Below are 23,404 nucleotides of genomic sequence, written 5' to 3' on the forward strand. Positions count from 1 at the left end.
CGAGTCTGCCCATCACCGACAGCGACAGTGCCATTCTTGCAGCATTTTCAGCGAACAACTTGTCAGAATACCGCCAAGATGTTCAAGGCCTCGTCACCGCTCTTCTCGGGTCTTCTCTGGTATGCCCCAAGCCTCCGATGCAGTCTCTGCAGTGGCTCTTCCCCTCTGTCTTTTTTCACTACCATCAAGCACACGACTAATGGGAGCGAACGAACAGGAAGATCCCATGGCGTATTTCACAACCCCAGAAAGCACGGCAACGGAAGCGTCTACGCGCTGTTGACCGCGTGGTCGACACCCTCAGCGCCGCCTTGCGACGAAACGGCCAGAGCACAAAAGCCGTCGATCGGTGGTATGCGGAAATGCCTCGGGAGGAAGAGATGTTGCCCAAGGACAAGTATACGCTGTTCGATAAGAAGGAAAAGACCTATCGGAAGGGTATTCACAGTACGTTTGTCTCAGCATTGTCACTACTGGCCTCTCTGTGAGGGGAATATACAAGGATGCTGACAACTCTCTTTTAGAACTGCCCAAGTGGACGAGAGTCAGCCAGCGCTTGAACCCTCCTGGTTTCTAAGTTCTCTTCTTCGACTCGCGATACTGTTCAGAACCATCCATACGATCGTTTGGAAATGTTTGTATAATACACCACCGCCCTTGTCGCCTAGATCCTCTGATGAAGATGAGGTTGGGCTAGAAAGGATACAGGGAAGCAAATCGGAGTTCTCGGCTATTGGGAATTTACACAATGACTGCGATGGGTTTTCAATTCGGCTTACATTCATACAAATTTGAGAGCATATTTCACATACAGAGATCTCGTTTCTTGATAAGATAATACCTTGATCATACGTGTATAACAATAGATGATAAACTGGGTCCTAGAACGCTCTGGGAACAGAGTGGAAATTCTCCCAGCAGAGTCAATATGATATCTATCTGACCTATTGACGACAGACCGCTTCGTCAACCGCTCCGAATTTCGCCGTATTAGATGCAAGCCTTGGAGAAATGTCCAGCGGCTGGTACCTCTTACGCGGTGTCCGTTTTGGGAGTGTTCAAAGCTTCATATGCTATGGCCTGGAAGTACCGGGTAAGCCCAACCGCTGTCTCCTTCATCCTAGTTCGATTGGCCCTTCCTTCATAGATCGCTTTACGGACTCGATAACCACGGCGCACCCTTTGCCAGTCACCGAGAGTTTCTTGCCAACCTGCTCCTCCTTCGTAGTATGCGTCTTGTTGCATGGTTGACATTGCAAAACCTTGCGGGGGCTTTCGAAGAATCCAGCTTGCGGGATCGACTTTCCCATCCGGTGGTTCATCTGCGGAGTCTTCCAGTAACGCGACGCCCTTGACGACGTCTCGAAGTCCTGATGCCCGTCGATTGCGATTGACAGCAACCCTCCAGGAATTCAAATGAGGTCTGTTGGCTGTTTTGCAAGGGCTCTCGGGATATTTGGGTCTCGGCCCCCAGCAAGGTATTGGATACGGGGAATTGAATCGTGGATCTCCCCAAAGACGTCTTGCTTGAATGGGGACCCGTGAAATAGGATCGAGCACAACCCAAGTCTCTCTATTTAGCCAGTGATTGGCAAGCAAGGCAAAGTGAAAAGGCCTACGCCCAGGACTAAGCTGTTCGAAGAGCCATTCCAATTTTCGATTCAGGTCGTGCGCTAGCCTCGCCTCCCAGGTGCTTAGACTTCGTAAAGGTACCTTTCCATGTGCCAGGTGCCTAGCTTTTGGTTGATGTTTCTTCCGCAGCTTCTTGCTCTTGTTAGTTTCGTCCAAGCTCCGTGGACTCTCTACACGATCTGAGCGCTGAGAGCTCTGAACGGCGCCAGGAGACGTAGCCTGGAGCCCCAAATCTCTGACTTCTGCACTTCGACGTGGACTATTATCGATGCGAAGTTGTCGCTTAAAACGTCGGTGTTCAGCTTCAGAATCTTGTGCGCTTTTATCCAACATGTCGCCTCTGTCATGATCAACGTGTCGTTTCATGGATACGGCGTGACTGGTTGCGGAGGAGGAGGGATTGACAATACTTCTTCCAAAGGTCCTTGGGAGCAAGTCCAGCAATGCAGCGTGTTCGGACGAGAAACTGCCAAGGAGTCCAGATTCGGGGCTCCCTGGAGGACCGAGAAGCGGGCTCTGGTTGTAAAGAATGCATTTTGACGTTTGAAGTTCCATGCGAGCCGACCATATCTGGTACGCAAGAGCACGAGGTCTCTTCTGAATCGAGCGAGACCCGACTTCCCCATGCCCGAAATTCTGACCAGTATAAAATCCTTCTGAGCGATCGACGAGCCTTGAACGACCGGGTTCTGTACTCAAAAGACATGGCATGGAAAGATATTGTCGCATCGCTATATTGCGCTTTGGGAAAAGCAGAACCATACGGTTGCCTTTGCGTACGTATATTGAATGATTCAATGGCAAGGGCATTCCACCATGGTTATAGAGTATGCGGAGATCTCGGAGTTGGATTGTGTCAGTCGTGGAATTTCCCTGAAGTCTTCTATCCAGTTGTCTTGATGCAATCAGCGATAATTGTGAATGATCGGACACTGACATCTGACTCGATGACATATTATGACAACCTTGTCTCTCTGCTGACTTGAGCACAGCCCTGCACAGGTTCTGAGTTGAAAGAGTGTGCCTTCCTGCGCAGAGACGCTCTGCTGTATTTCCACCAGGCGCCGAATAACGCCCAATTGGAGGACCAGGGTTCCAGATGGCATCCGCTGTCGTGAATTCGTAGCTTCTGAAGCATTTTGGCACCCATCTGAGGAATTTTCGCCTTTTCTTGTACTTTTCCAGCTCCTTTTGGCCAGGATCCCACCAGACCCAGCGAAAGTCGGCCTTGGATGATCTCCACGCCGTCCAGTCATGCAATTTTTGGAAACATGTTTGGAAAAGCCTCTTGTGGAACTCATGTCGTTGCAATGGTACCCAGCCATACCAGGTCCTCGCGTAGCGAGTGTTAACCGTCTTACCTTGCCTGACGACTCGGTCCCGCGTGAGGAATCGAAAGAATTGCCCAATTTTCCAGAACAAAACCGCGAGCACAAAGATGCAGATCGTTCCCACAAACAATTGGATGAGGACCCTCAAACTAATGTACCTTGTGACCCGTATTGGTCGTGCGTGAGCGCTTTGGAAAGAGTCGGAAACAGAAAAGGATTGATAGTATCGTGTGTGAAGGACAGGCGCCATCTGAGAGATAACCGAGCGTCGGCCAGATGTTCATCGTGATAACAATACTGTTCTTAGATGCGAAGTCATCCATATTGCATGAGATAGCTCAGTGGTTGAAGTCAACGTCACGACACGTGAGCGAGGGCGCAGATAGCTGTTGGAGCCAGAAAGGGAAGGAAGGTGTCTTTCCGTCTCCCTTTCTACTTCGAGGACTGCAACAGATCTACTCTCCTGGGTCCCGGCTCAGATGAAACATCAGGGTGGTTTCTCCTACATGATATACACTCACTGCTTGGTGATATTAAATGCATCGTCCGCGATTCCAGAGTGAACCAGACCATCAGTCAAGCCAGATTGAGTTTTGTTTCTGCATACTCCAGGTTCATGCCAATGCAATTGCGCTTAGGAAACAGATCGATTTTTGCTGCTGAAATGATGCCCTGATCATCGGTCGTGCCATCGCTGGTCTAGCATCGGCGGGAATCACCAGTCCTTCCATCATCATCGTGACCTATTCGGTGCCATGTATGGTATGCATCCGTCGCTGTCTTTTGCTGGGAGGCGCATTCACAGGTAAGCTGACTGACATGGCGGGTATACATAGAGCATATGTACTGATACTTGTACGGAGATCTAAGGCGTTCTGGTCACTCTCAGTGCTGATTTTTATATAAAATTTCCTGTCGGTGCTCTCTGATCCTCACCTTCCTCAAGCCATCAATCAGAAGACCAAGACGGAAACCTGCTGGAAGGATCATCGTGGCAAGCTAGGGTGTGCTCTGTGGTTTCGGTAAGTCCTCCAGATGCAGCCCCGTCGATCGCCATGCGTCAAAAGACTCGAAGCGATTGTATTGAATGGGAAGTAGGTCATCGCTTAGAGTCTTGTAGCCAAGGCAAGGATCTACTTGCCCGTGAAGTACTAGTTACCTCTGATATGCCTTGAGATCACCATTCAATATAAATATATATTGGGATAAGGCGGGGTTGAACTCTATAGATAGCTGGTTTGGGTTAACCTGATTCATATAGAAAGTATCTATTCGATATTGATGCAACAATGCTTATCCTTGTATTTTCACAACATCGCTAAATCTTAGTCTAGTGTATGGATGTCTATCGGTTGATCTCCGTCGGATTTGTCCGGCGATAACACCACGTCTTTTGCCCTAAGCATGAAAATATGCGCCATTTCGCCTCCACTGCTTGTAGCCGACCGCTATAGCCGTGCTTAAGAATCCACCTAACCCTCACAAGTCATGATACCGTGCATAAGTGGAGAGGATCTGCTGTGACAACTGGACAGTTATGCCATTATGCTAGCCCACTTTGGCATCCCATCGGACATCGTAATCAGTCCATCAAGCCGTCAAGCATCTAGTCTAGCTCTATCAATGTCTCACACAAGGGTTCGAAGCAAACGAGCGAATAAACCGAAGCACTACTGCTAGGCCAGGGGCCCCGGAGATGCTACCTCGGCGCATTCGTTTGCGGCCAGTTATTTAAGCCTGTGTCCGTCCTGGCCGGACGATGCAAACTTCTGAAAGACAGGACATAAAATAAGGAAAGATGACTCCCGTATCTATCGTGATATCTTTAGTGAGTGCACTTATCACAACAGTGACTGAAACCGTCCCGCTGAGCTGACCATGAGTATAATAGGTGGTAGTAGTCCTGCTTGGACAGGCGATCTACAATATCTATCTTCACCCACTTCGGAAATTCCCTGGTCCCAAGCTCGCGGCATGCTCGAATATATGCTACATCTGGTGGACAGTCTCAGGGGAAATACATGCCAAGCTTAAGGAATTGCATGACCAGTATGGCGATGTTGTGCGCATTTCACCCTCCACCCTGGTGTACCGAAGCGCCAATGCTTGGAAAGACATCTACGGCCACCGGAAACATGGTGCCAGTTCGTTCATCAAGGATCCCAAGTACTATATCCCCAGCCCGAACGGCGGGCATATACTTTCAGCTGGTGATGCCGATCACGCCAGACAGCGGCGCCTATTGTCGCATGCGTTCTCCGAGAAATCGTTGAGAGAACAAGAGTCGCTTGTACAGCATTATGTCGATCTCCTCGTCGAGAAACTGCGTGCTGAATGTGCTGCTTCGCGAAGCACGGTCGATATGATGAAGTGGTACAATTACACGACCTTTGATATTATTGGAGATTTGGCCTTCGGGGAGCCGTTCGATTGCCTCCGGGACAATCGCTACCACCCCTGGGTGAAGATGGTCTTCCAAAGTGTGAAAATGAGCGTCTACCTGAGGCTCATTCACCTTTATCCGTTGCTAGAATCACTGGTGAAAAAGTTACTCCCAAAAAAGGCTGCGAGAATGAGAAATGAGCACTGGCACATGAGTAAGGACAAAGTCGGTCGTCGGCTTGATCTGCAGACTAGCAGGCCGGACTTCATCTCCTGCATTCTCAGACACAATGACGAACGAGGCATGACGCGGCAGGAGATAGAAGCGAATGCAGGTGTTTTAATTCTTGCTGGGAGTGAGACAACCGCTACTTTGCTGTCCGGCTGCACTTTTTATCTTCTGAAATACCCTGAAAAGTACAATAAGCTCGTCCAGGAAATTAGGGGGGCTTTTCAGAAGCAAGACGATATCACCTTCCTTTCAGTGGCAAGACTCCCGTACTTGCATGCTGTTCTCGAAGAAAGCTTACGATTATATCCTCCTGTGCCTGGATATCTTCCAAGAAAGGTCCCTATGGGCGGCGCTTCCATTGACGGACAATATATCCCGGGAGGTGTACGCGAAGTCTTGAAGATCATTTGACACGTCCCTTCCGCTAACAGGTTCATAGGTCTCTGTATCTGTAGTACCATTCTCGGCGTCTCGGGCGAAATCCCATTTCGTCGAGCCCGAATCTTTTATTCCTGAGCGCTGGCTGGAAAACAGGGATCCTAGGTTTGAATCGGATAACCGAGAGGCTTCGCAGCCCTTCTCCTTTGGTCCTCGGAATTGCCTAGGCAAGAAGTATGTTGCTGCACCCTCTTCTACCTCGACTCATTACTGACAAAGGGCTTTTGTTCCCTCGATACAGTCTCGCTTATGCTGAAATGCGCCTCATCGTTGCAAAGCTGCTCTGGAACTTTGACATGGCCCTCCATGAAGACTGCTGCGACTGGGATGATCAGACATCGTATATCATTTGGCAGAAGCCTTCCTTGATGGTGGAACTGAAGGCTGTCAGGTGAGCATTTGCACATGTGGGAGCTCAAACGTTGCCCTTCTGCTTTGTGCGGTTTGTGTTCCAGTAGGGTATGGCAATACTCTCATTCGGGATAACATAGGGCTGGTGCCAAGGACATAGGTTCCTTGCTTTTGTGTACCATGTCACACTTATTGGCTGCTGATCCCCCCTGCGTCGGATTAACGGAGAGAGCCTGAGGGCACTGAGCTATTGACATCTGATGATCGACACTATTAAAAGATTGTCAGTAATACCAGATATTTGACTAATGTGACCCCCTCTCTTTCTGCAAGAAGTAAAGCAAAACTTTCGCTCAGTCAGCTGTCCGTAGAAAGTACGAATGATGCCCAATATTTTGCGCAATTGGGTCGAATAATGTCCACCACCAGCTTCTAATCTCCGATATGAGCTATGTCATAGTCCCGAGCTTCGGCCGGGACGCCCTTTTAGAGCCCACATTTTGGGGTTTAAACCGCGCAGGATCAGCGAGACAGAACCTAAAATGAGTTAATACAAATTAAGGTTGAGACAGTTTCTTGGAACGAAACACAGCTTCACTAGTTAAGCGCGGTTTTCTGAAAATAAGTCGCCCCATTTTAGTGGTCTGGAAACCTTGTCCCTATTCGGGACGGGGGGCATGAGCAGCCCTGCCCAATGCTGGAGTCCCTCTTACAGGATCAGATGGAATAAGGTACTTTGTTGATTCGAGGTTGGTCTTACGAGTCATGACACAAATGCAAGTCTGACTTGTACCGCACGGTTCAACCGCTCACGCGACGATCTCTTGCACTACCGGACCATCCAATTCGCTGGGGCAATGCATCACTGCAGCCGGGAGTAGTGCTGCCTCCCGTGCAACGTACACACCTCAGTAGTGGTACTTTTTGGCTGATAAACACTCCTTCTGTGACAGACATCAAAGGAGCAGTTTAAGACTGTCTTTCTGGGCCCAGATCAGGTCTGGTGAAGCAACATTGTGATTCACTCGATCACGCAAAGACATGCGCGTTCCAGTTGGGGTTGTGTTATGCCTGCAGTCCAGGGGACAATCTTGCGATGTTCGAGACTTGCCAACTTCCTTAGATTGATATATTTGCTAGAACAAGAAGATCACTTGTCGATGTGTAACCTCATTCAGCAGAACCGGTACCATGCGGTCTCAGGCTCCGATGACCGAGTTGTGCTTTTGGTAGGATATTTTCAAGTGACATTCTCCAAATTCGCTGGAGCATTGCGATAGCACGTACCAGTTATCATTGCATTACCCAAAAGAGATCCTCCATACGCTAAATAAGAGAGTCACCAGATCCAAAAACTCATGGGCGGATGGCCCCAGACCAACTAATTTTGCGAACTCGGCAATGCGGGCGAGGAAAGAGACGCAAAGGCACGGAAAGGTAAAGTTTAGGAAACTGTATCCACGAGACAGATGACGTTTGCGAGAGTATCCTGTTGGATGCCCAGTATGACTGTCAAAGCGTAATCACACGACATCAGCGAGGCAGTATGCGGGCCTAGCAACCACGCTATTAGCCCACAGATCTGGACAAAGCAGTAGATTGAGGCCCAGAGCTCCAGGCGAGGACGAACCAATGTTTCCTCCTGGGAAAAACCTTGTAGGGATCCTGGGTTCCTCGCGTTCACCGCCACAACTTGACCGTTCGCGATCCACTTCAGCCACAGGTGGCTTGTGTGTTATCATGTTGAATCGGCGATCCGCAAAGAACTATTGGTCCTAAGCGGAAGGGGTGGTAGATCTCGTCTCAAGTCGTCAAGGAGTGCTCCACGGCATCGAACATTGCACCGTGCATGAGAAAAGCAAATACGAGGATGCCCCACAAATTGTCAGAGGTACATTGCAGACCTAACAAAACTTTTCATACTATGTCGGCTGTCGATCAAGGAGCCTTCCGTTGTCATGTTTCCTGTCATAGAGAATTGACTCCTCAACCGTTCACGAGCAATACCTTAATATTGTGTGCTTGTACACCGCGCAGCAGGAGAAGCCTGAACCCTGGATTTTACTCCACTAGTTCGTTGGGGCTGCAGGGTCCGCTACAATAGCAGTTCATCAAGCAAATAAGGGCCACTCTAGATCATATTGTTTATGTGATGATCAGTAGTCAATGATTGGTCGGAACAACTGGTGACCTCGTGGAAGCTCAGGGGATCCTGGGATGGAATCGTGGAGAAAGGAGTTCAGTACATGGCAGTTTATTTTCACAAGGAGCAAGTATGGAATGATCGACAATGGACACGCAGCAGTCCAGTATGTGGGAGCTTGGACGAGACAACTACATCCAATAGCGCGAATCAGCAAGGGGATGATGAACCATGGAAGACAAGATGTGCAACAAAAACAAAGGCAGAGACAAACCCGCTGAAGAAGTCTGGGTGAGGCTGAGGTGGGGAACTGTGGCTTGTGACCAGGACTAAACCGGAAGGAGGTGTGGCGAAGTCGCTAGCCCAAGACTGTCCAAAATTGTCCCTGTTACCCGCATCACTGTGATCCATCTCTGATTACGGAGATTGCTTCCCCGTCCAGGCTACGGGGATTGAATTCAATTGGCGCAATCTTCTGATTCAGTAAACAACTACCTTGGTTCACTATCGCTTCCGACCATTCTCCAATACAAGAACGGAAAGCTTTGCGTACCGCTGCGGAAACCAGGACGTGCTTTGTTCTAGCCCGGCTGTCTGTTCCTCCAGCTTCTGAACTCCATTGGAGAGCGAAGAAAGTCTATCTATCGAAAGTTTCTTCGTCGCGCCGGCATTGTCTGACGGCATGTCCAATGTCTTGGTTTCGTAGAAACACTGCGATTGCCGCAGCATCTTGACTCGTACACTATACAGTGAACAAGCATGATCCTTTCGGAAATGAGTGATAGATGCAGCTTTTGCATCTTCATTCATCCCTTTCCAGCATTGAGTATCTCTCTGTGCCACACAAGAAAGCAAGGGAACTTCATGGACCATCCATCTTCAATCCAAAGGGTGAAGCATGAGCCACTTCTCCCCCAAAGCTCCACTGATACAATTGGTCTACTGTTTGCGAATACGGATGTATAAGGCGAGCGTCTGAGATCCCCGTGGAATGCGTTATAGATCTCGCATGATGCGCAAGGATTTGCAAATTGTGCTTCACAATTCGATCGGCATGCTCGCCGAAGCGGATCTGGCGTCTCGACCTTACCATCCATCTCTCTGCTCGATTTCCGGGAATTCGCAGTTGCTTTAGCGCTGTGGAAACTATATCCGTGTTTATTCAATGGGGCGTTAGAGTGGCGTTCGCTTGAGGAGAGGGTGCCAGCACAAGGCCAAGAAAAACAAATATGGAGAGAGGCACAATACCACCTCTTCGAGAAAGTAACAACAAATGAGAAGGTGATTAGAGGACAGGAGAGGAAAGTCCCAGACGTGGGTTCCAGTATTGCAGGAAGGATGAATTTTTTCGTTTCATGTTTATGGGTTCGGTATTCATCCGAACCCAAAATCCAATAAACACTGGGACAAGCTTGCGGGCCCTTATCCCAGCGTCAGCACATAACTGTAATTCCACGCAGATCCACATTCTCGCTAATCTTGCATTTCAAGGGAGCTATTGAGATTAGCTTTTTTTCCCTTGTCTGCGGTGGCAAACCGGCTAAGGCAGCATTCAGCACTGTCCTCCAATTTGGAAATATGTTATCATAGGGTTCAATCTATATGAGGCCGACACTCAACATATATGAACCACCCTCGGGAGCCCATTATTATCCTACCATTTGCTTGTTGATTCAAGATCCATTGTCTCTATCAATTGTCTAGTCAATCCTCTTGCTTCTGCTATGTTGATTTCCTTCTATCGTCGATATTCCATTTCAGGCTAAAGATATAGGTTACTTGCATCGTTGAAGTTGGACCCGAGCTGACTCGATCGAACTGCTCTGTCCGGTACGATAACAAAGACCACACCGATCTCAAAACAAGGGAGGCTTGCAAAAATGGTGCAGAGCAAAGGAGGAAGTTCCCGGGGAGGCTCCAGTCGGGAGTTCGGTATCACATTCGAGATTGAGCCGCCAGCTGCTGTTCGTCCTGGGACGCCATTTACCCTGCCAGTAATTGTGGTAGTCAGGCCCGTGGGCAACCTAGTGAACCCAGCAGTCCAGCACATGGTTGCGCACGCATCGCTCAGGAGCGAAACGGGAGCGGCTGCGGCCACCGGACTCTCGGGGACGCTAACGTCCAGCGTGCGCAGTCGAAACGGAAACACAACGAGCGGATTTGCCAAGTTCAGCCCGCTGAGCATTGCGCAGCCAGGCCGGTACCGAATTCGAGTGATCCTCGGTGCTGCCTCACAAAGCGGAGTCACCACAAAGGAGTATGTCGACTCGGGGGTCATTCATGTCCACGCAGGAGCAGATGCCGTGCAACGCCCAAGTACGTATTGTCCTTGGATTCGCATCTCGCAGGCCTTGCACAACGCTGCATATTCATCTTGACTACCGGCTGACCCGTTTCCAGCGCCTTTGCAGATTTCTAAGCTCCAGGCCATGACAGCGGAAAATATCGATATAACACCTGCTGACATTGCCGCGTGGCAGAGAGCGGCATGAGCATCTCTTGAGTCTCACTCAAATCCCTTCATAGATCCAAGGATTATCATGATTACACGGCCGGACGCTTCCAAGTCACGAAGCTGACGGGGGGGGGTCACATTATTGTTTGGGACAAGGAGTACAGCTGGAGGATTGGAATTTATGATTATTCGGCTCCGGCGTTCTGCGTTTTGATTATTTTGTTTTTGCAAATTTTCCATTTTGGGTCGACTGGTATCCCATGATTCCCCCTTTTTCTGTTATCTCGCCCCTGAGAAGTCCTGCCGGACCAGCGACACCAATATTTATTCTACTGTTTAATGATAGTTATTATTCCATAGATGGCCATAGCACACGGTATTAGCCACTAAATTCATCAAACTGACCCCCCGTACCCTCGTAATGAATACCGTAAATTCTCTCGGTGAATGAATGCTTCAGCTTCAAATCCCTACGCTGCGGGCCTGCGGGCTGTGGAGTGTGGGCTCGGGCTTGGGGAGGCGCCGACTATTGACGGGACCCATCCCACGTGTGCTTGCAGTAGAATAGACTACGGCACAAGAACCCAGCAATCATGATGGTGGTTTCAAATTCGAATTTGATATACAGATAAAAAATGCGGGTCCAGTTCGTGACAAATTATCGAAATATCGGCCTGAAGAGCGTCACCTGCGATCTCTAGACGATCGGGCACGCCTAGTGGTCGATCTGGTGGGAACCTGAGAGCTGAGAGTTGAACCTGCTTACGGAGGAGCACTTGCTGATAATTCACGCAAGGCAGAACAAGGTGAACTACCTGACCCATTTTGCCTTCCAATGTGCTCTCCTTCTGTTTGGGGGATTTTGGTACGTTTGTCAAACAGCTTTGTTGACTTGCTACCTACTCAATCTGCGGATGACTGAAAACTACCGAGTAGACTGGGACGAAAGGCGCCAAGGTTGCAGGCTAGGTCAAAGCCCTAAGTGGATGCGGTGACCCTGACTACTGTTTCATGGAACATTATTCCGAAATCTGCTTCAGGATCTCAAAGATGGGCTCCAGCTGGAGTGGTGGTTGATGTTGTTGATGACCTTTTTTCTTTGGCTATTACAGTGGTGAGAGATGATGGTCGGGCTTACTGAGCAAGGTATGTGGTCCATGCACTGGGCTTTAACATTCAATTTAACAATGATACGAATTGATCAGGATTGCTAATTGAATGGAAATACAGTAGTATGCACAATCATAAAGACAATCGAGACCAGTCACAGATGCGCGTCGACTGAATGACGGAACGCCGAGATGAATACAGCCAATGCATGCCGTTTTCTCTTTGGAATGTCCAATCTTTCATGCTGCATTGGCCGGAGTAGAGTCTCGAATTGATGCAGCTTCTTGCGGTGGTCGACCTCGATGCTCTGTATCCGAGAAAGTGATGACCTATCGAAGAGGATACCATTCACTCCCGGTATGTTCGAGTTGTCCGTCGGTGAGCGTCGTGACTATGATGCTGTTTGACAGTGACACTGCTCGGGGGCTAGTCATGTTGGATTTTCAAGCCGATGACCAAAGGAGAGACAAAAATGATACGAAAACGCGACGTTCAGCTCTCTTTTCCATGACGCAAGCGATCGACGCCCTCACGGACGGTGTCCCGCAGACTGAACCCGCCGAACAACCAATCGTTAGAATGACGACCGTAGTGGTTCACAGTCCCGCTGTAGCGGCGATAATCTTCGCCGCTCTTTCTGGACTGGGAGCTGTATGATGCTGAGTCGCGCTTCTGCAGACCAGCAGAAGTTGGACTGGTGGGTTCGATGGGAGACATTGCGGTGGGGCTTGTTGACTGTCGAGGGATGTTGTCACAAGAGGTAGGGATGCTTCTAGGAATGGCTTCCCCGTAGCTGTCGGACGTGGAGCGACGAGCACGATTTATCGGCAACTCTGTGCCAATTGCTGCGGGCGACTTTGAACGAGGGCGAAATAGTCTTGCGCCAGACGGGAAGGAGAGTCTGTGGGAGGATTGGCGGAGAGCTTCAGTGGCGTTGTCGCTTTGAGAGGAGTTGGATGAGGAGACAGTGGTTGTGTGAGAAAGCGGACGATGGATATTGTTCTGCTCGATTTCTGCGGGACCAGCACGGTGCTGATCTTTCATATTCAGAAAGATTTGCAAAGGTATGTAACGTCTTTACCCGGATTGGGACTCTGGACTTGGAAGAAGAGGATCAAGAGTTGAACAAAGACTAACCAGAGCGGGCGGACAGATAGTCATATTTATGTCTTTCAGCTCCAGCATCGACATCCTCTTACGGTGTACTCCGGACACTCAACTTCATTCCCTATCTCCTCCCTCCCCGTCGTCCAATCATCGAGCCATGAGGACGGGACTGACATTTCCTGGGGCACGGGGCCCCTGCTTCCATTGACGAATCAAGAGCTGCCAACGATTCTGACTTTCCAGAGTCGGTGAGACTCTCGGCTGGCCCCACTCACTCTGCCCTACAAGGTTGACGAAGAGCCAATCGCCGTTTCGACACCTGCAGATTGATTCCCCGGAAAGACCAAATTCACCGCTTCTGCCTGGAGGACTGAATCATCAACAACAGTGTCACTTGATAATTTTTTCGGCCTTCGTGAATGTATGAAGATAAAGAGTGCCAAAACCTTGGATACGACACGTATCACTTCACCTTCGCTGTCAATGATTGAGTTCCGCTCATATCCTCTTCTAGAATGAACATCCCTCAGTCATCGTTTCTCTTCCACTTCCCCTCATGTCACACAAACCCTCTGTTAAGGCCGAAGCAGCTGAGACCTGCCCAAGGTGGTAGGGCCGTTCTAGCGTGCTTCGAGAAGGATATCGGGAAACTCAAATGGTCCAATCAAATCATCTGGCCCCCACGAGAGGATAAATCTCGCATTGCAACTGGCCGAATGGGAGGAGGAGCCTACCCATTATTTTATGCGGCCTATGCGTTAGTGTAGTATTAGCTCAGGATGGCTCGGTGACTTCTAGGTAGAAACATTTCTCGACTGAAGGGAGTAGCCCGGCTGTCTGACACGTTTCAGAGTCTGACTTGATTGACTATGCAGACCTCCTCGAGGCTCGAACAACCAACTGAAGGACAGTGATTAGCGGCATGCACCAGGTTCTGAAGCTAGGACACATGATTACTGCTGCCACTAATCTGTGTCTACTGCCGAGTGAGCAGCTGCCAAGAACAGAAGTGCGAACAACGAAATGCACATCTCCACACTTGAGGCTCTAGCTCTCTAGCTACATAGGTAATTCTCACTCATATGACATCACCTGATTGCCTGCCAAGTTAAACAGACAGAGGGTTTCTCCTCGGCACGTTTGTTCCGATCATTTCCCCAGGGAAAAAAAGATACCAATGTGCTAATTGGAACTATGGCCCGAGATCACCTGGGTTAGATTTCGTGAATAAGGTTCATTCAATCCCCGGCCAGAGATTGACCACACACATCGGACCTCTGGATCGAGATTGGTGCTGGTAGTGCCTTTGAATATGGGCTTGTGGGACGATGGCAAGGCGTGTCTGGCATGATTGATGGTCTTGGAAGCAAGGAGTGGCAGAATCAGTGCTTACGCATAAAATACCCTGCATATACTATCCTAGCAGGGCGAACAAATACCCCCCTTAAGATCAACAATGCAATAGCTCACATAATTTAAGTCTATGCACATTTGCCCTATATCAGTGTAGAGCAATTCCCGGCCTGCCATGTTCCAGGAATAGCTATATTGTGGAGTGAGAGTGAGGGTATTCAATATGTCCGTAGAGACCAGGACCAGACCGCAGATGAACCATGAAGATTGAAGAAGCAACTCCACCAAACGCCAGGCGCAACCAAAATCTCAGCAATCACTCCTCCAAAAGTGTCCACAAACTCGCGCTCGGGGCCCTCCACGACCGCGGCTGCTCCGAATGACACCTCCGGTGATTTCTCTCAACCGCCAAGTAATCAACATCGTCGGCTGTTGTTGTGGTTCTTCCCCGATCAGCGTACATATCATCCGGCTGTGTCTCAGCCGGTCGAGACACCCAGAGCGAGACCACCACCTGTTTCTCAGCCGAAGTAGTTGTAGGCAAAACGAACAACGATCGAGCCTTATCCAGAGGCGGACGGATCATCCGTCGTAGCGAGCCTGTACCGCCCCTCGTCGTAGCACTCGTCTGCGAGGACGTATGATGTCGGACGGTGTGCTTCGATCCAAACCATCGGTGGGACCGCGTCGTCCTAGTCCGCACAATACCGGCAGACGCAGCGTCATCTTCCGGTAGATCTTCAGAGACGATGGGCGCCAGGTAGTGTTCTTCGAGCTCCGCGAGCGTCGAGGGATCTAGTGCGCTGGAATCCCGTGCGATTCTTCTTTCGCGCAGCTGCGCTGCTGGACTGCCAAAGGGCCAGGAATGGCGTCTTCGGTGGTGACGCAGGTGTGGCATATTGAAAAACCAGAGTAAACAAAGTCTATCTTTCTCGTACAACGATCAACGCTATGCTCCCTATGCAGAAGATGAAGTGAAGAAATGGACCAAATATCTCTACTTCCTCCTTAACGAGAGACAAAAATCGCCATCCAGATTCTCCCAATAATATCACAGAAGCAAACTGGCCAGGTTTCCATCTTTAGGCCCTAGCCTGCTCGCACCTCTGAATTTAAAGAGCTCCGCCCTCTGGACCTGATCATGAGGCCACCACGTGAAGGGCGCACGCGTCAGAAGGCGTGAGCAGACAGTCGCCCGGTGACTAATTTATAGCGGAACATCAAACCAGTCTACTATAGCCTGGGCAAGCTTCATGACTGTTCATACTGTCAGGGCAAATCTTCATTCGTAATCACAAGGCGCAGAGGGGCTCCGAATTGAGTCACGGAACGGGTAGGCAGCAGGGGCCCGGATCTGGGTGACAGACGATCATCTGTGGCGTACTGAGCAACATCTGAGTGGCAGGCGACTGTCCGACTGCAGATGATATTCAGGACAGACGCAGCTTCAGATTCGGTGACATCATGAGAAGCTGTGACCGTTTCCCAGGACCTATATGAGTAGTTGATGGGCCAGCTTGCTGGATGTGTCCTAGATCCATTTTGGACTTGCGACCGCGGGCGTTGTACAGTCGGCGGATGATGGATGGAACTAGTAGTTCGATCTCATCACATGTGCTGCTTCAGACATCAAACAAGGAATTTCTTGATTGAAAGCAATTATGGTTTGTTTATAGTAATTGCCTATGAATTATAATCTCAATGATTCACCAACAAGAACTAGTCACGTGGTCTAATGGTTATGATTTCTCGTTCACAATCAAAAGTGAGCTTCTTCAAGGATACCGAGAAGGTTCCCGGTTCGATCCCGGGCGTGACTACTTTTTGTTTTTCTCGATACTTTTTTTACATAAGGGAGGTATCGATCGTCCGTGTATATTATCTACAAAGTCCTTTTTGTCACCAACGTCAGTCAGTACATCGACATTTCCAAAGAAAATCTGATATCAACATGGCGAAACTGGTGCGGGGATTGCTTAGGCGCTTCATCATTATTATCTGGGGCGGAGCCCAACCTTGAAAGCTTGACGGGTTATAAAGCCTTTAAAGACCGAACTGGATCCCAGTCGAGGCAGACGATTCGGAAAGGAACAATTGAATGCGATCACTTAGCACAGACGAAACTCATGACAGTGAAAATAGCTCAAGATCAACAAGGAAGTGGAGATTACTTCCGTACTGCTTATGCCTAAGGCATCCACTGCATATCGCGACTAGTGTTCCAAAATCAGGGGTTTGTTGAATTGTACTCTCTAGCCTCGCTCTTCAATCCATCTATCACAAACTGGTCACTCTCAATGTGATCCTTCAGAAAAGAGCTCTACTACCTTGAAAACCATCTATTAATATACAAGCTGCACGTATTTAGTCCTACGACCTACTCTACCCCAAAGAAACCTACAGTGGACGAGAGCCATGTCTTCCACCGCTCCTTTCACCCTCGACGTCCCCACGTTACTCTGCATCGGCTTTACCCTATCGTTCATGCCTATCGCCTACCTTCTCGGCAGAGCACTAATACCATCTTCTCAAACGCGCAACCGCATACTCTTTTACTGGCACGCCTACGATGCCCTGACCCACATCTTCATCGAAGGCTCGTTCCTGTACGAGTGCTTCTACAGCTACGCCACGCTCCCCGCCGGAGTCAGCAAAGAGCCATACTTCCTAGGTCACAAGGATCGCGTATACGGCGCAGCCTACGGAACGGGACCCAGCGCTCGCCTATGGCAGGAATACGCAAAGGCAGACCGGCGCTGGGCCGTCGCTGATGCTCCCACCATCTCTATTGAGCTGTTGACTGTATTCCTTGGCGGCCCGGCTGCGGTATATGTGTGCTACCTGCTGTGGAAAGCATCGAGCAGCCGGTCGACTGCGTCGGCAAAGGGCGCAGCGAAGGCGAGATTGTGGCTAGTTGCGCCCGCGCTGGCGACGGCTGAGCTGTACGGGGGGTTTATGACGTTTGCGCCGGAATGGTTGACTGGGAGTTCCCAGTTGGATACCAGTAATCCGGTGTACCTCTGGTTTTACCTCTTCTTCTTTAACACCCTATGGGTGTGGATTCCGCTCTGGGTCCTCTGGGAGGCTGCGAAAGAGCTGCGAGCAGCTTTTGTGACGGCAGAGAAGGCTGATGAGGGCCGGAAGACCAGGTGAACGACTGCTTTGATCTTGGACAAATGCAAGGAATATGGAGTATATGAGAAGCGATGACACAAAAGGACATAATTTTGATACTTTAGGTGCATATATCCAGATATAATCCCCATCTACTGTTTAGGGTCGCAATGGAGACTCACTCCTAGTTCTTAATGACACATTCGATGTTGATTCTACATCGACACTGTCTATATATGGCGGGCTTCATGTAACTTGTTTGTTCCAGTCGCAACCTGTGATCTGCAAAGAGCCCGTTGGGCGCGTACCTGAGCATGGTATAATCTCGAGAATTCCGCGTCTCGCGCAAGCAACGCCGCTGGCGAGCCAACTCTACGATTCTGCCTGCATCTACCAGCGCCACCAGATCATACCGTTCGACGTGCTGGAGCTGATGCATGACGGCAAGCACCGTGCATCCCTGACATTCCGCCTGTCCGCCTGCAGGACATGCTGCATCGATGTTGCTGTGGCTGCGTCCCATACTAATGGCCCGTCAGCAGTCAAAGCACTATACTACCACAAGAGATGGGAAACAAACCTGCTCGTCGCCTCGTCCAGCAAGAGGATCCGGCTTCTGCGGAGCAGCGCCCGCCCTAGACAGAGTAACTGCTGCTCACCGGTGGACCAGTCTGTGTTCCTGAGTTCAGCGGCGAGGCCGCCCAGCGCGTCCGCTCCCAGAGCGACATTGCTTGCAGGATGCGGATAACCTCGGCGTCGGAGGCGGTGTTGTGCGGATCGAGATTGCGGCGGATGGATCCTGACATGAAGTAGGCTGTTTGCGGGACGGTGCCGAAGCGGGTGCGGAGACTCGCCGGGTCCAGAGGCGCAAGGTTGCACCCGTCGACGGTGATGGTGCCTTGCTGGGCGTCCAGGAGCCGCAGGAGACACAGAATGAGCGAGGGCTTGCCGCTGCCGGAGCGGCCGCAGATGGCGAACTTTTGTGCCTGGAGGGATCTTCAGAGAGACGGCGTTCAGAGCCGGGGGGCCATCGTTCCTGGGGGATGTTATCCGCTGGTTTTCTATTGAGAGTTCGCCGTCTAGACTGCAGCCTCCCTGTACTTGCCCGCACGTCGCAGAACTCGACGGCGGCGGCGGACGGCCAGTCCGGCGGAGGGATGGTTGGTGCGGAGGCGGGATATTCGTGTTCAGTGTCGCGGACAAAGGCCTGCACGCGCGCCACTGCCCCGATGGAGGTCTCCATCAAGGTCCAGTTGTTGATGAGGGAGGCGAGGCCGGTCGAGAAGGTGATGACGATGTTCAGAGCCACTCCCACGGAACCTGGGTATACATCCCCGGCCAGGAGACGAAGACTGCGATGAGGATGACCACCATGTCGAGCACGACCTGCAGCCATTGTTGGACGCAGTAGAGCGTGTAAATGGGGATCTGGGACCGCGTCGTCAGCCGTTCATTCTTTGTCTCGAAATCCGTCGTCCACTGGAAGGCTCTGATGGTTGCGAGCCCATCGATCGTCTCCAGCAGGTGAGAGTACAGGGGCGCCTTTGCTTCAATGTCACGCAGTCGGTCCTGCCGAGAGGTATGCAGATAGAAACGCTGGAGGACCCACAGGGCCAGGATGAAGAAGGGGGCCGTCAGCGCTGCGTAGCTGCTGACCGCGCACAGGATACCCAGCTTTACCAGGCTGGACCCGACCGAGTCGGCGGTGTTGATCGCCACGAGTGGAAGCATCATGTCGATGAGTTCCATATCTTGGCTGAATCGGTTGGTCAGTTCTCCAGGGTCGGTGTCCTGAACAGGCGCAGTGGAGCGCTATGCTTCTGGATTAGCGGGATCCTTCCAGCCTGGGAGGTTGACTCCTTACTTCGTCGTCGTGTGCAGGAGATCCGAATGGAGTCTCATCGCTGAGTTCGATGTCATGGAGATTATAAGTGCTCTCGGTCTGCTGTCAGTGCATCTCCATCTGCTTGGGGCCTTCCAAACTTGGTAATCCACCGGCACGCCAGCATGAGCGTCAGGAGCGACCCAATCGAAAGACCCGCGTAGACGCTAAAGTACATGCCCGTTTGGTGGTTTGGACTGCGGTCGTTGGCGGAAGACCACCAGCTGAGCCACAACGCTGCGTCTGGTAAATTGAGTCTGGCAGAGCGCAGCTAAGGGAAAGCCAATACTGATGGTCGAAGCCCAGATCTCGTGGATGTCCCGAAGCCCTGACACGATCCGTTCGACGTCAGTCCCCATTAATGTCATGGCGGTGCGCTCCTTTTCTGTCGGCTGGTATCGGCGGCCGGTAGTGTGGCGATAGATAAGAGCGTCCAGAGTCCCGCGGACGCGCAGGACGAAACGAAACGCTTGTCGCGTGTAGAGAGCGGTAGCAACCTAGATGGACATTGCTGGTGTCGGCGCTTAGTTGCTGAGGAAACTCCCCGGGAGCAGAATCAGTGAGGCTCACAGCAATTCCCGTATATACCAAGGCAAACACCCCAATCAGAACCTTTCCAATAGCGGGCCGGCCGCGTGGCCCCAGGTTTCAACGTAGGAGATGGTCGCGGTGACGAGGAATGGTCGGGCAAGTGTGAAGGCCAGGAGGACTAGCCGCGGCAGGATGCCGGCCAACAACGAGGAGGAAAAGGCGTCGAAGGTCGCTTGCAAAAGGGTATTAGGGCGTGTCATATCGTCTGTAGGGGTTATGTTAGCCGCACCGGTAATCCATGGTTGCATGGGCATGGCACGGGACATTTCATCAACGACTTGGACAATTTCTGATACAGCACGTCAGCCTGTAACTCCGCATCGACATCAGCAAGATCGTCAATCGTCAGTAGCCCTCGAATTCCTGGTTGAAACACAGGCAACAACCATATAAAGAAGGTGCGGCCCCAGACGCCGCTCTGCATCTCTCGGGTCGTGGCACTGGCATCGGACTCGAACCCTTTCTTTCTTCGTTCCTCCATGATGAGCAGGAGAACAGTCAGTGATGTGGCCGCCGTGGACAACGAAGGGACACCGGGGGATGAAGCAGAAAACACCAGCCACAGGGTGCGAGCGCGTGCCACGTCGCATAGTATCACCACGGGGAAGTACAAGCCGAGCATGAGAGAAGGCCTGCGGGGGCGACCATGCTACCAGCACGAGAGAATGGCTGTACTCGCGGTCGAGACCACCGACAGAAGGCCGCTGGGGATGGTGGCCGGCGTCCATGCAGAAGACGACCGCATTCGGAGAACCAGGCATGCGATCTGGAGACCCAGCAGTGCCGCTAAGATTCCCTGGATCAATGAATCATGAGCAGGCCTGGTTTTCGCTCTAGGGGTGTGGTGCCAAAACTCACCAGTTTGACGGCAACCCATGGGGCTTCGTGCACGCGTACAGGCTGCCGTTGGGTCTGATACAATGCTGGAAAGGACATTCGGACTAGATAGGTACGGAGCAGAGAATTGCGAAACTATATGATTACAGCAATATCGTGTGTGACACGAAGGAAGTACTTTCTAGTCTGAGCCATGGCGTTCATGCTGAACCAGATAAGATTCTCGTGTTCTCTTGAGGCTTGGTTCGACACCTGGTAAGCAATTTGCAGCCTCGGTGATATTTATATTACAAGAGGCGGGGCCGATGCGACCAAAGGGTGAAGCACCCCCAGGATGCAAGTCTATTTTCCCTTTGCCACTTATAGACCTTCAGATATTGGAAGCCTTAGAGGGTGGGTTATGCCTGAGACTATCAAAACACGAGCTATCATCTGGCTGTAGCCTGTAGCTAGACGGCCAAGGGCCAGTGGTAACGCCATTGATTGCTGGCGCATCATTCACATCTCCTCCTCGTGGACTTCCTCATGTATCAAGGGTTTGTTGAGTTGATCATCGACCAAACAGATTGACTGTGTTCATGAGATTAAATATCAAGTGCCCCTCTAGAGAGGTGATCGAACCGAACCGCCAAGGACATCATCGTCCTCAAGGCCTACCGATTCAGCCCTATGTGGCCGGTGTGTGGAGCGACCCACCTGACTAAGCGCCTCAGCCTTGCTTGCGCCACATTACATGCCTTGGTGCCACGGTTCTCAGGCAAATTCCAAGAGCACAGCCGACATATGACGAAGATGTACTCCGTAGAGAGGAACTAAATCTCATCATATAAGTTGACCATCGTCCCTCATTCTCTTTACTTTCGATTACTTCCTTTTCTTTGCCAAATCATTAGAATTCCCGACATATAGTCCACAAACCGAAAGAAATCCGACTATGTCATACAACCAATACCCCCCACCAAATCGTATGCCCCCGCATCCCTACCCAGAATTCTGCTGCCTATTATAGCTGGATAGACTGACTGACTGACTGTCTGCAGAACCTCCCTATCCTCCATACGGCGGTCCTCAAGGCTTTTCACAACCGCCCTACCCCCAACAACCGGGTTACGGCGGCCCACCCCCTCCCCAGGGCCACTATAATCGACCACCTCCGCCGGCCCCGTCGCCAGGGGGATATCCTCCGGTTCCCGGACCAGGATATCCCCATTCGCCGCCGCCTCAGCCTCCATATGGCGCTCCTTCGCAACCTCCGTACCCTCCGCAAGGCGGTCCTGGATACCCTCCGCCTGCGGGCGGGTATCACCAACCCGGACCCTATGGCGCTCCGCCGGTAGGAGGCAGCAGCTATCCCGCACCACCACCGCAACAGTTCCAAGGCCCACCCGCCATGCCTTCTCTGGGTTACGTGCCTGGTCAAATGGCACCGGGCGACTTCCGTCGTGAAGCGGACCTCCTCCGCAAAGCGATGAAAGGGTTCGGTACTGACGAGAAGACGCTCATTCAAGTGCTGTCCAAACTTGACCCCCTGCAAATGGCCGCCGTCCGGTCCACCTACACCAACCATCTCCACCGCGACCTCTCCAAGGATGTCAAGTCCGAAACGAGCAGCTACTTCCGCCAGGCCCTGCTCGCCATCATCGACGGACCGCTCCTGCACGACGTACAGTCCGCCCGCGAAGCAGTCCAAGGCCTCGGCACAAAGGAATGGCTTCTAAACGACGTCATCCTGGGCCGCTCAAACGCCGACCTCAACGCCATCAAGGCCGCCTACGAGCACACCTTCCACCGTTCCCTTCAGAAGGACGTCGAGGCCGACCTCTCCTTCAAAACCCGCTCCCTCTTCACCCTCGTCCTCCGCGCAGACCGCCACGAACCCTCCTACCCGATCAACCCCCAGCTCATCGAGCAGGAAGCCCGCGCCATCCACGCCGCAACCAGCGGCCGCGTCGTCAACAATGTCGACGAAGTCTGCGGCATCTTCGCCCGCGCGTCGGACCCGGAGCTCCGCGCCATCAGCCAGGCTTTCAGCGCTCGGTACAATTCCTCGCTGGAGAGCCACATCGAGAAGGAATTCTCCGGTCACATGAAAGACGCGCTGCTGCATATGCTCCGCACCGCGCTGGACCCGGCCATGCGGGACGCGGACCTACTCGAGGACTGCATGAGGGGTGTGGGAACCAAGGACGAGAAGCTTGTGGTGCGGGTTGTGCGCGTGCATTGGAACAGACAGCATCTGGACCAAGTCAAGCGCGCGTACCACCATCGGTACAAGAAAGATCTCATCGCCAGAGTCCGCGGAGAGACTAGCGGGGATTATCAGAGGTTACTGGTTGCGTTGCTTGAGTGACTCCTTCAATTCTTTCCCCTTTTGTTTTAATTTAATGCTTATTACTGGGTGGCTTCTTGCTTTTGTTGCCATGCTATGTCTGGCTTGCTTCTTTCC

The 23,404-nt window shown here is 51.4% G+C and overlaps 10 protein-coding genes and 1 non-coding gene across 11 annotated transcripts; 6 read left to right on the forward strand and 5 right to left on the reverse strand.

Annotated features, from left to right (window-relative positions):
- Nucleotides 1–78: 78 nt before the first annotated feature.
- Nucleotides 79–577, forward strand: ALT_3702 (mitochondrial 54S ribosomal protein mL60; the record flags this gene model as incomplete). Its single annotated transcript, XM_033556369.2, has 3 exons — nucleotides 79–119; nucleotides 218–447; nucleotides 525–577. The coding sequence occupies 3 exons, from the start codon at nucleotides 79–81 to the stop codon at nucleotides 575–577; spliced, it is 324 nt and encodes a 107-aa protein (XP_033412260.1).
- Nucleotides 578–1,032: 455 nt separating this feature from the next.
- Nucleotides 1,033–1,965, reverse strand: ALT_3703 (uncharacterized protein; the record flags this gene model as incomplete). Its single annotated transcript, XM_033556368.2, has 1 exon — nucleotides 1,033–1,965. The coding sequence occupies one exon, from the start codon at nucleotides 1,963–1,965 to the stop codon at nucleotides 1,033–1,035; it is 933 nt and encodes a 310-aa protein (XP_033412259.2).
- A 2,796-nt stretch (nucleotides 1,966–4,761) lies between these two features.
- ALT_3704 (cytochrome P450) lies at nucleotides 4,762–6,410 on the forward strand (the record flags this gene model as incomplete). Its single annotated transcript, XM_033556367.1, has 4 exons — nucleotides 4,762–4,791; nucleotides 4,855–5,961; nucleotides 6,017–6,189; nucleotides 6,257–6,410. 4 exons carry the CDS (start codon nucleotides 4,762–4,764, stop codon nucleotides 6,408–6,410), a joined length of 1,464 nt encoding a protein of 487 aa, XP_033412258.1.
- Nucleotides 6,411–10,389: 3,979 nt separating this feature from the next.
- Nucleotides 10,390–11,001, forward strand: ALT_3705 (uncharacterized protein; the record flags this gene model as incomplete). The annotated part of the gene is made up of 2 exons (XM_033556365.2): nucleotides 10,390–10,825; nucleotides 10,910–11,001. The coding sequence occupies 2 exons, from the start codon at nucleotides 10,390–10,392 to the stop codon at nucleotides 10,999–11,001; spliced, it is 528 nt and encodes a 175-aa protein (XP_033412256.1).
- Nucleotides 11,002–12,566: 1,565 nt separating this feature from the next.
- ALT_3706 (uncharacterized protein) lies at nucleotides 12,567–13,118 on the reverse strand (the record flags this gene model as incomplete). Its single annotated transcript, XM_033556364.2, has 1 exon — nucleotides 12,567–13,118. The coding sequence occupies one exon, from the start codon at nucleotides 13,116–13,118 to the stop codon at nucleotides 12,567–12,569; it is 552 nt and encodes a 183-aa protein (XP_033412255.2).
- Nucleotides 13,119–14,850: 1,732 nt separating this feature from the next.
- Nucleotides 14,851–15,432, reverse strand: ALT_3707 (uncharacterized protein; the record flags this gene model as incomplete). Its single annotated transcript, XM_033556363.2, has 1 exon — nucleotides 14,851–15,432. The coding sequence occupies one exon, from the start codon at nucleotides 15,430–15,432 to the stop codon at nucleotides 14,851–14,853; it is 582 nt and encodes a 193-aa protein (XP_033412254.2).
- Nucleotides 15,433–16,255: 823 nt separating this feature from the next.
- ALT_t081 lies at nucleotides 16,256–16,354 on the forward strand. The gene is made up of 2 exons: nucleotides 16,256–16,292; nucleotides 16,319–16,354. It is a non-coding gene; the product is annotated as a tRNA-Val (tRNA).
- Nucleotides 16,355–16,949: 595 nt separating this feature from the next.
- Nucleotides 16,950–17,687, forward strand: ALT_3708 (EXPERA domain-containing protein; the record flags this gene model as incomplete). The annotated part of the gene is made up of 1 exon (XM_033556362.2): nucleotides 16,950–17,687. The coding sequence occupies one exon, from the start codon at nucleotides 16,950–16,952 to the stop codon at nucleotides 17,685–17,687; it is 738 nt and encodes a 245-aa protein (XP_033412253.2).
- A 596-nt stretch (nucleotides 17,688–18,283) lies between these two features.
- On the reverse strand, nucleotides 18,284–18,891 carry ALT_3709 (uncharacterized protein; the record flags this gene model as incomplete). The annotated part of the gene is made up of 2 exons (XM_089599620.1): nucleotides 18,284–18,644; nucleotides 18,734–18,891. 2 exons carry the CDS (start codon nucleotides 18,889–18,891, stop codon nucleotides 18,284–18,286), a joined length of 519 nt encoding a protein of 172 aa, XP_089455958.1.
- Nucleotides 18,892–18,947: 56 nt separating this feature from the next.
- ALT_3710 (uncharacterized protein) lies at nucleotides 18,948–21,057 on the reverse strand (the record flags this gene model as incomplete). The annotated part of the gene is made up of 7 exons (XM_089599621.1): nucleotides 18,948–19,460; nucleotides 19,513–19,552; nucleotides 19,632–19,787; nucleotides 20,143–20,326; nucleotides 20,386–20,753; nucleotides 20,817–20,917; nucleotides 20,980–21,057. 7 exons carry the CDS (start codon nucleotides 21,055–21,057, stop codon nucleotides 18,948–18,950), a joined length of 1,440 nt encoding a protein of 479 aa, XP_089455959.1.
- Nucleotides 21,058–21,892: 835 nt separating this feature from the next.
- Nucleotides 21,893–23,308, forward strand: ALT_3711 (annexin; the record flags this gene model as incomplete). The annotated part of the gene is made up of 2 exons (XM_033556360.2): nucleotides 21,893–21,923; nucleotides 21,999–23,308. The coding sequence occupies 2 exons, from the start codon at nucleotides 21,893–21,895 to the stop codon at nucleotides 23,306–23,308; spliced, it is 1,341 nt and encodes a 446-aa protein (XP_033412251.2).
- Between the last annotated feature and the right edge of the window lie 96 nt (nucleotides 23,309–23,404).

Source organism: Aspergillus lentulus (assembly GCF_001445615.1).
Source record: "Aspergillus lentulus DNA, contig: Alt08, strain: IFM 54703, whole genome shotgun sequence".
In the NCBI taxonomy this organism is placed as follows: domain Eukaryota; kingdom Fungi; phylum Ascomycota; class Eurotiomycetes; order Eurotiales; family Aspergillaceae; genus Aspergillus; species Aspergillus lentulus.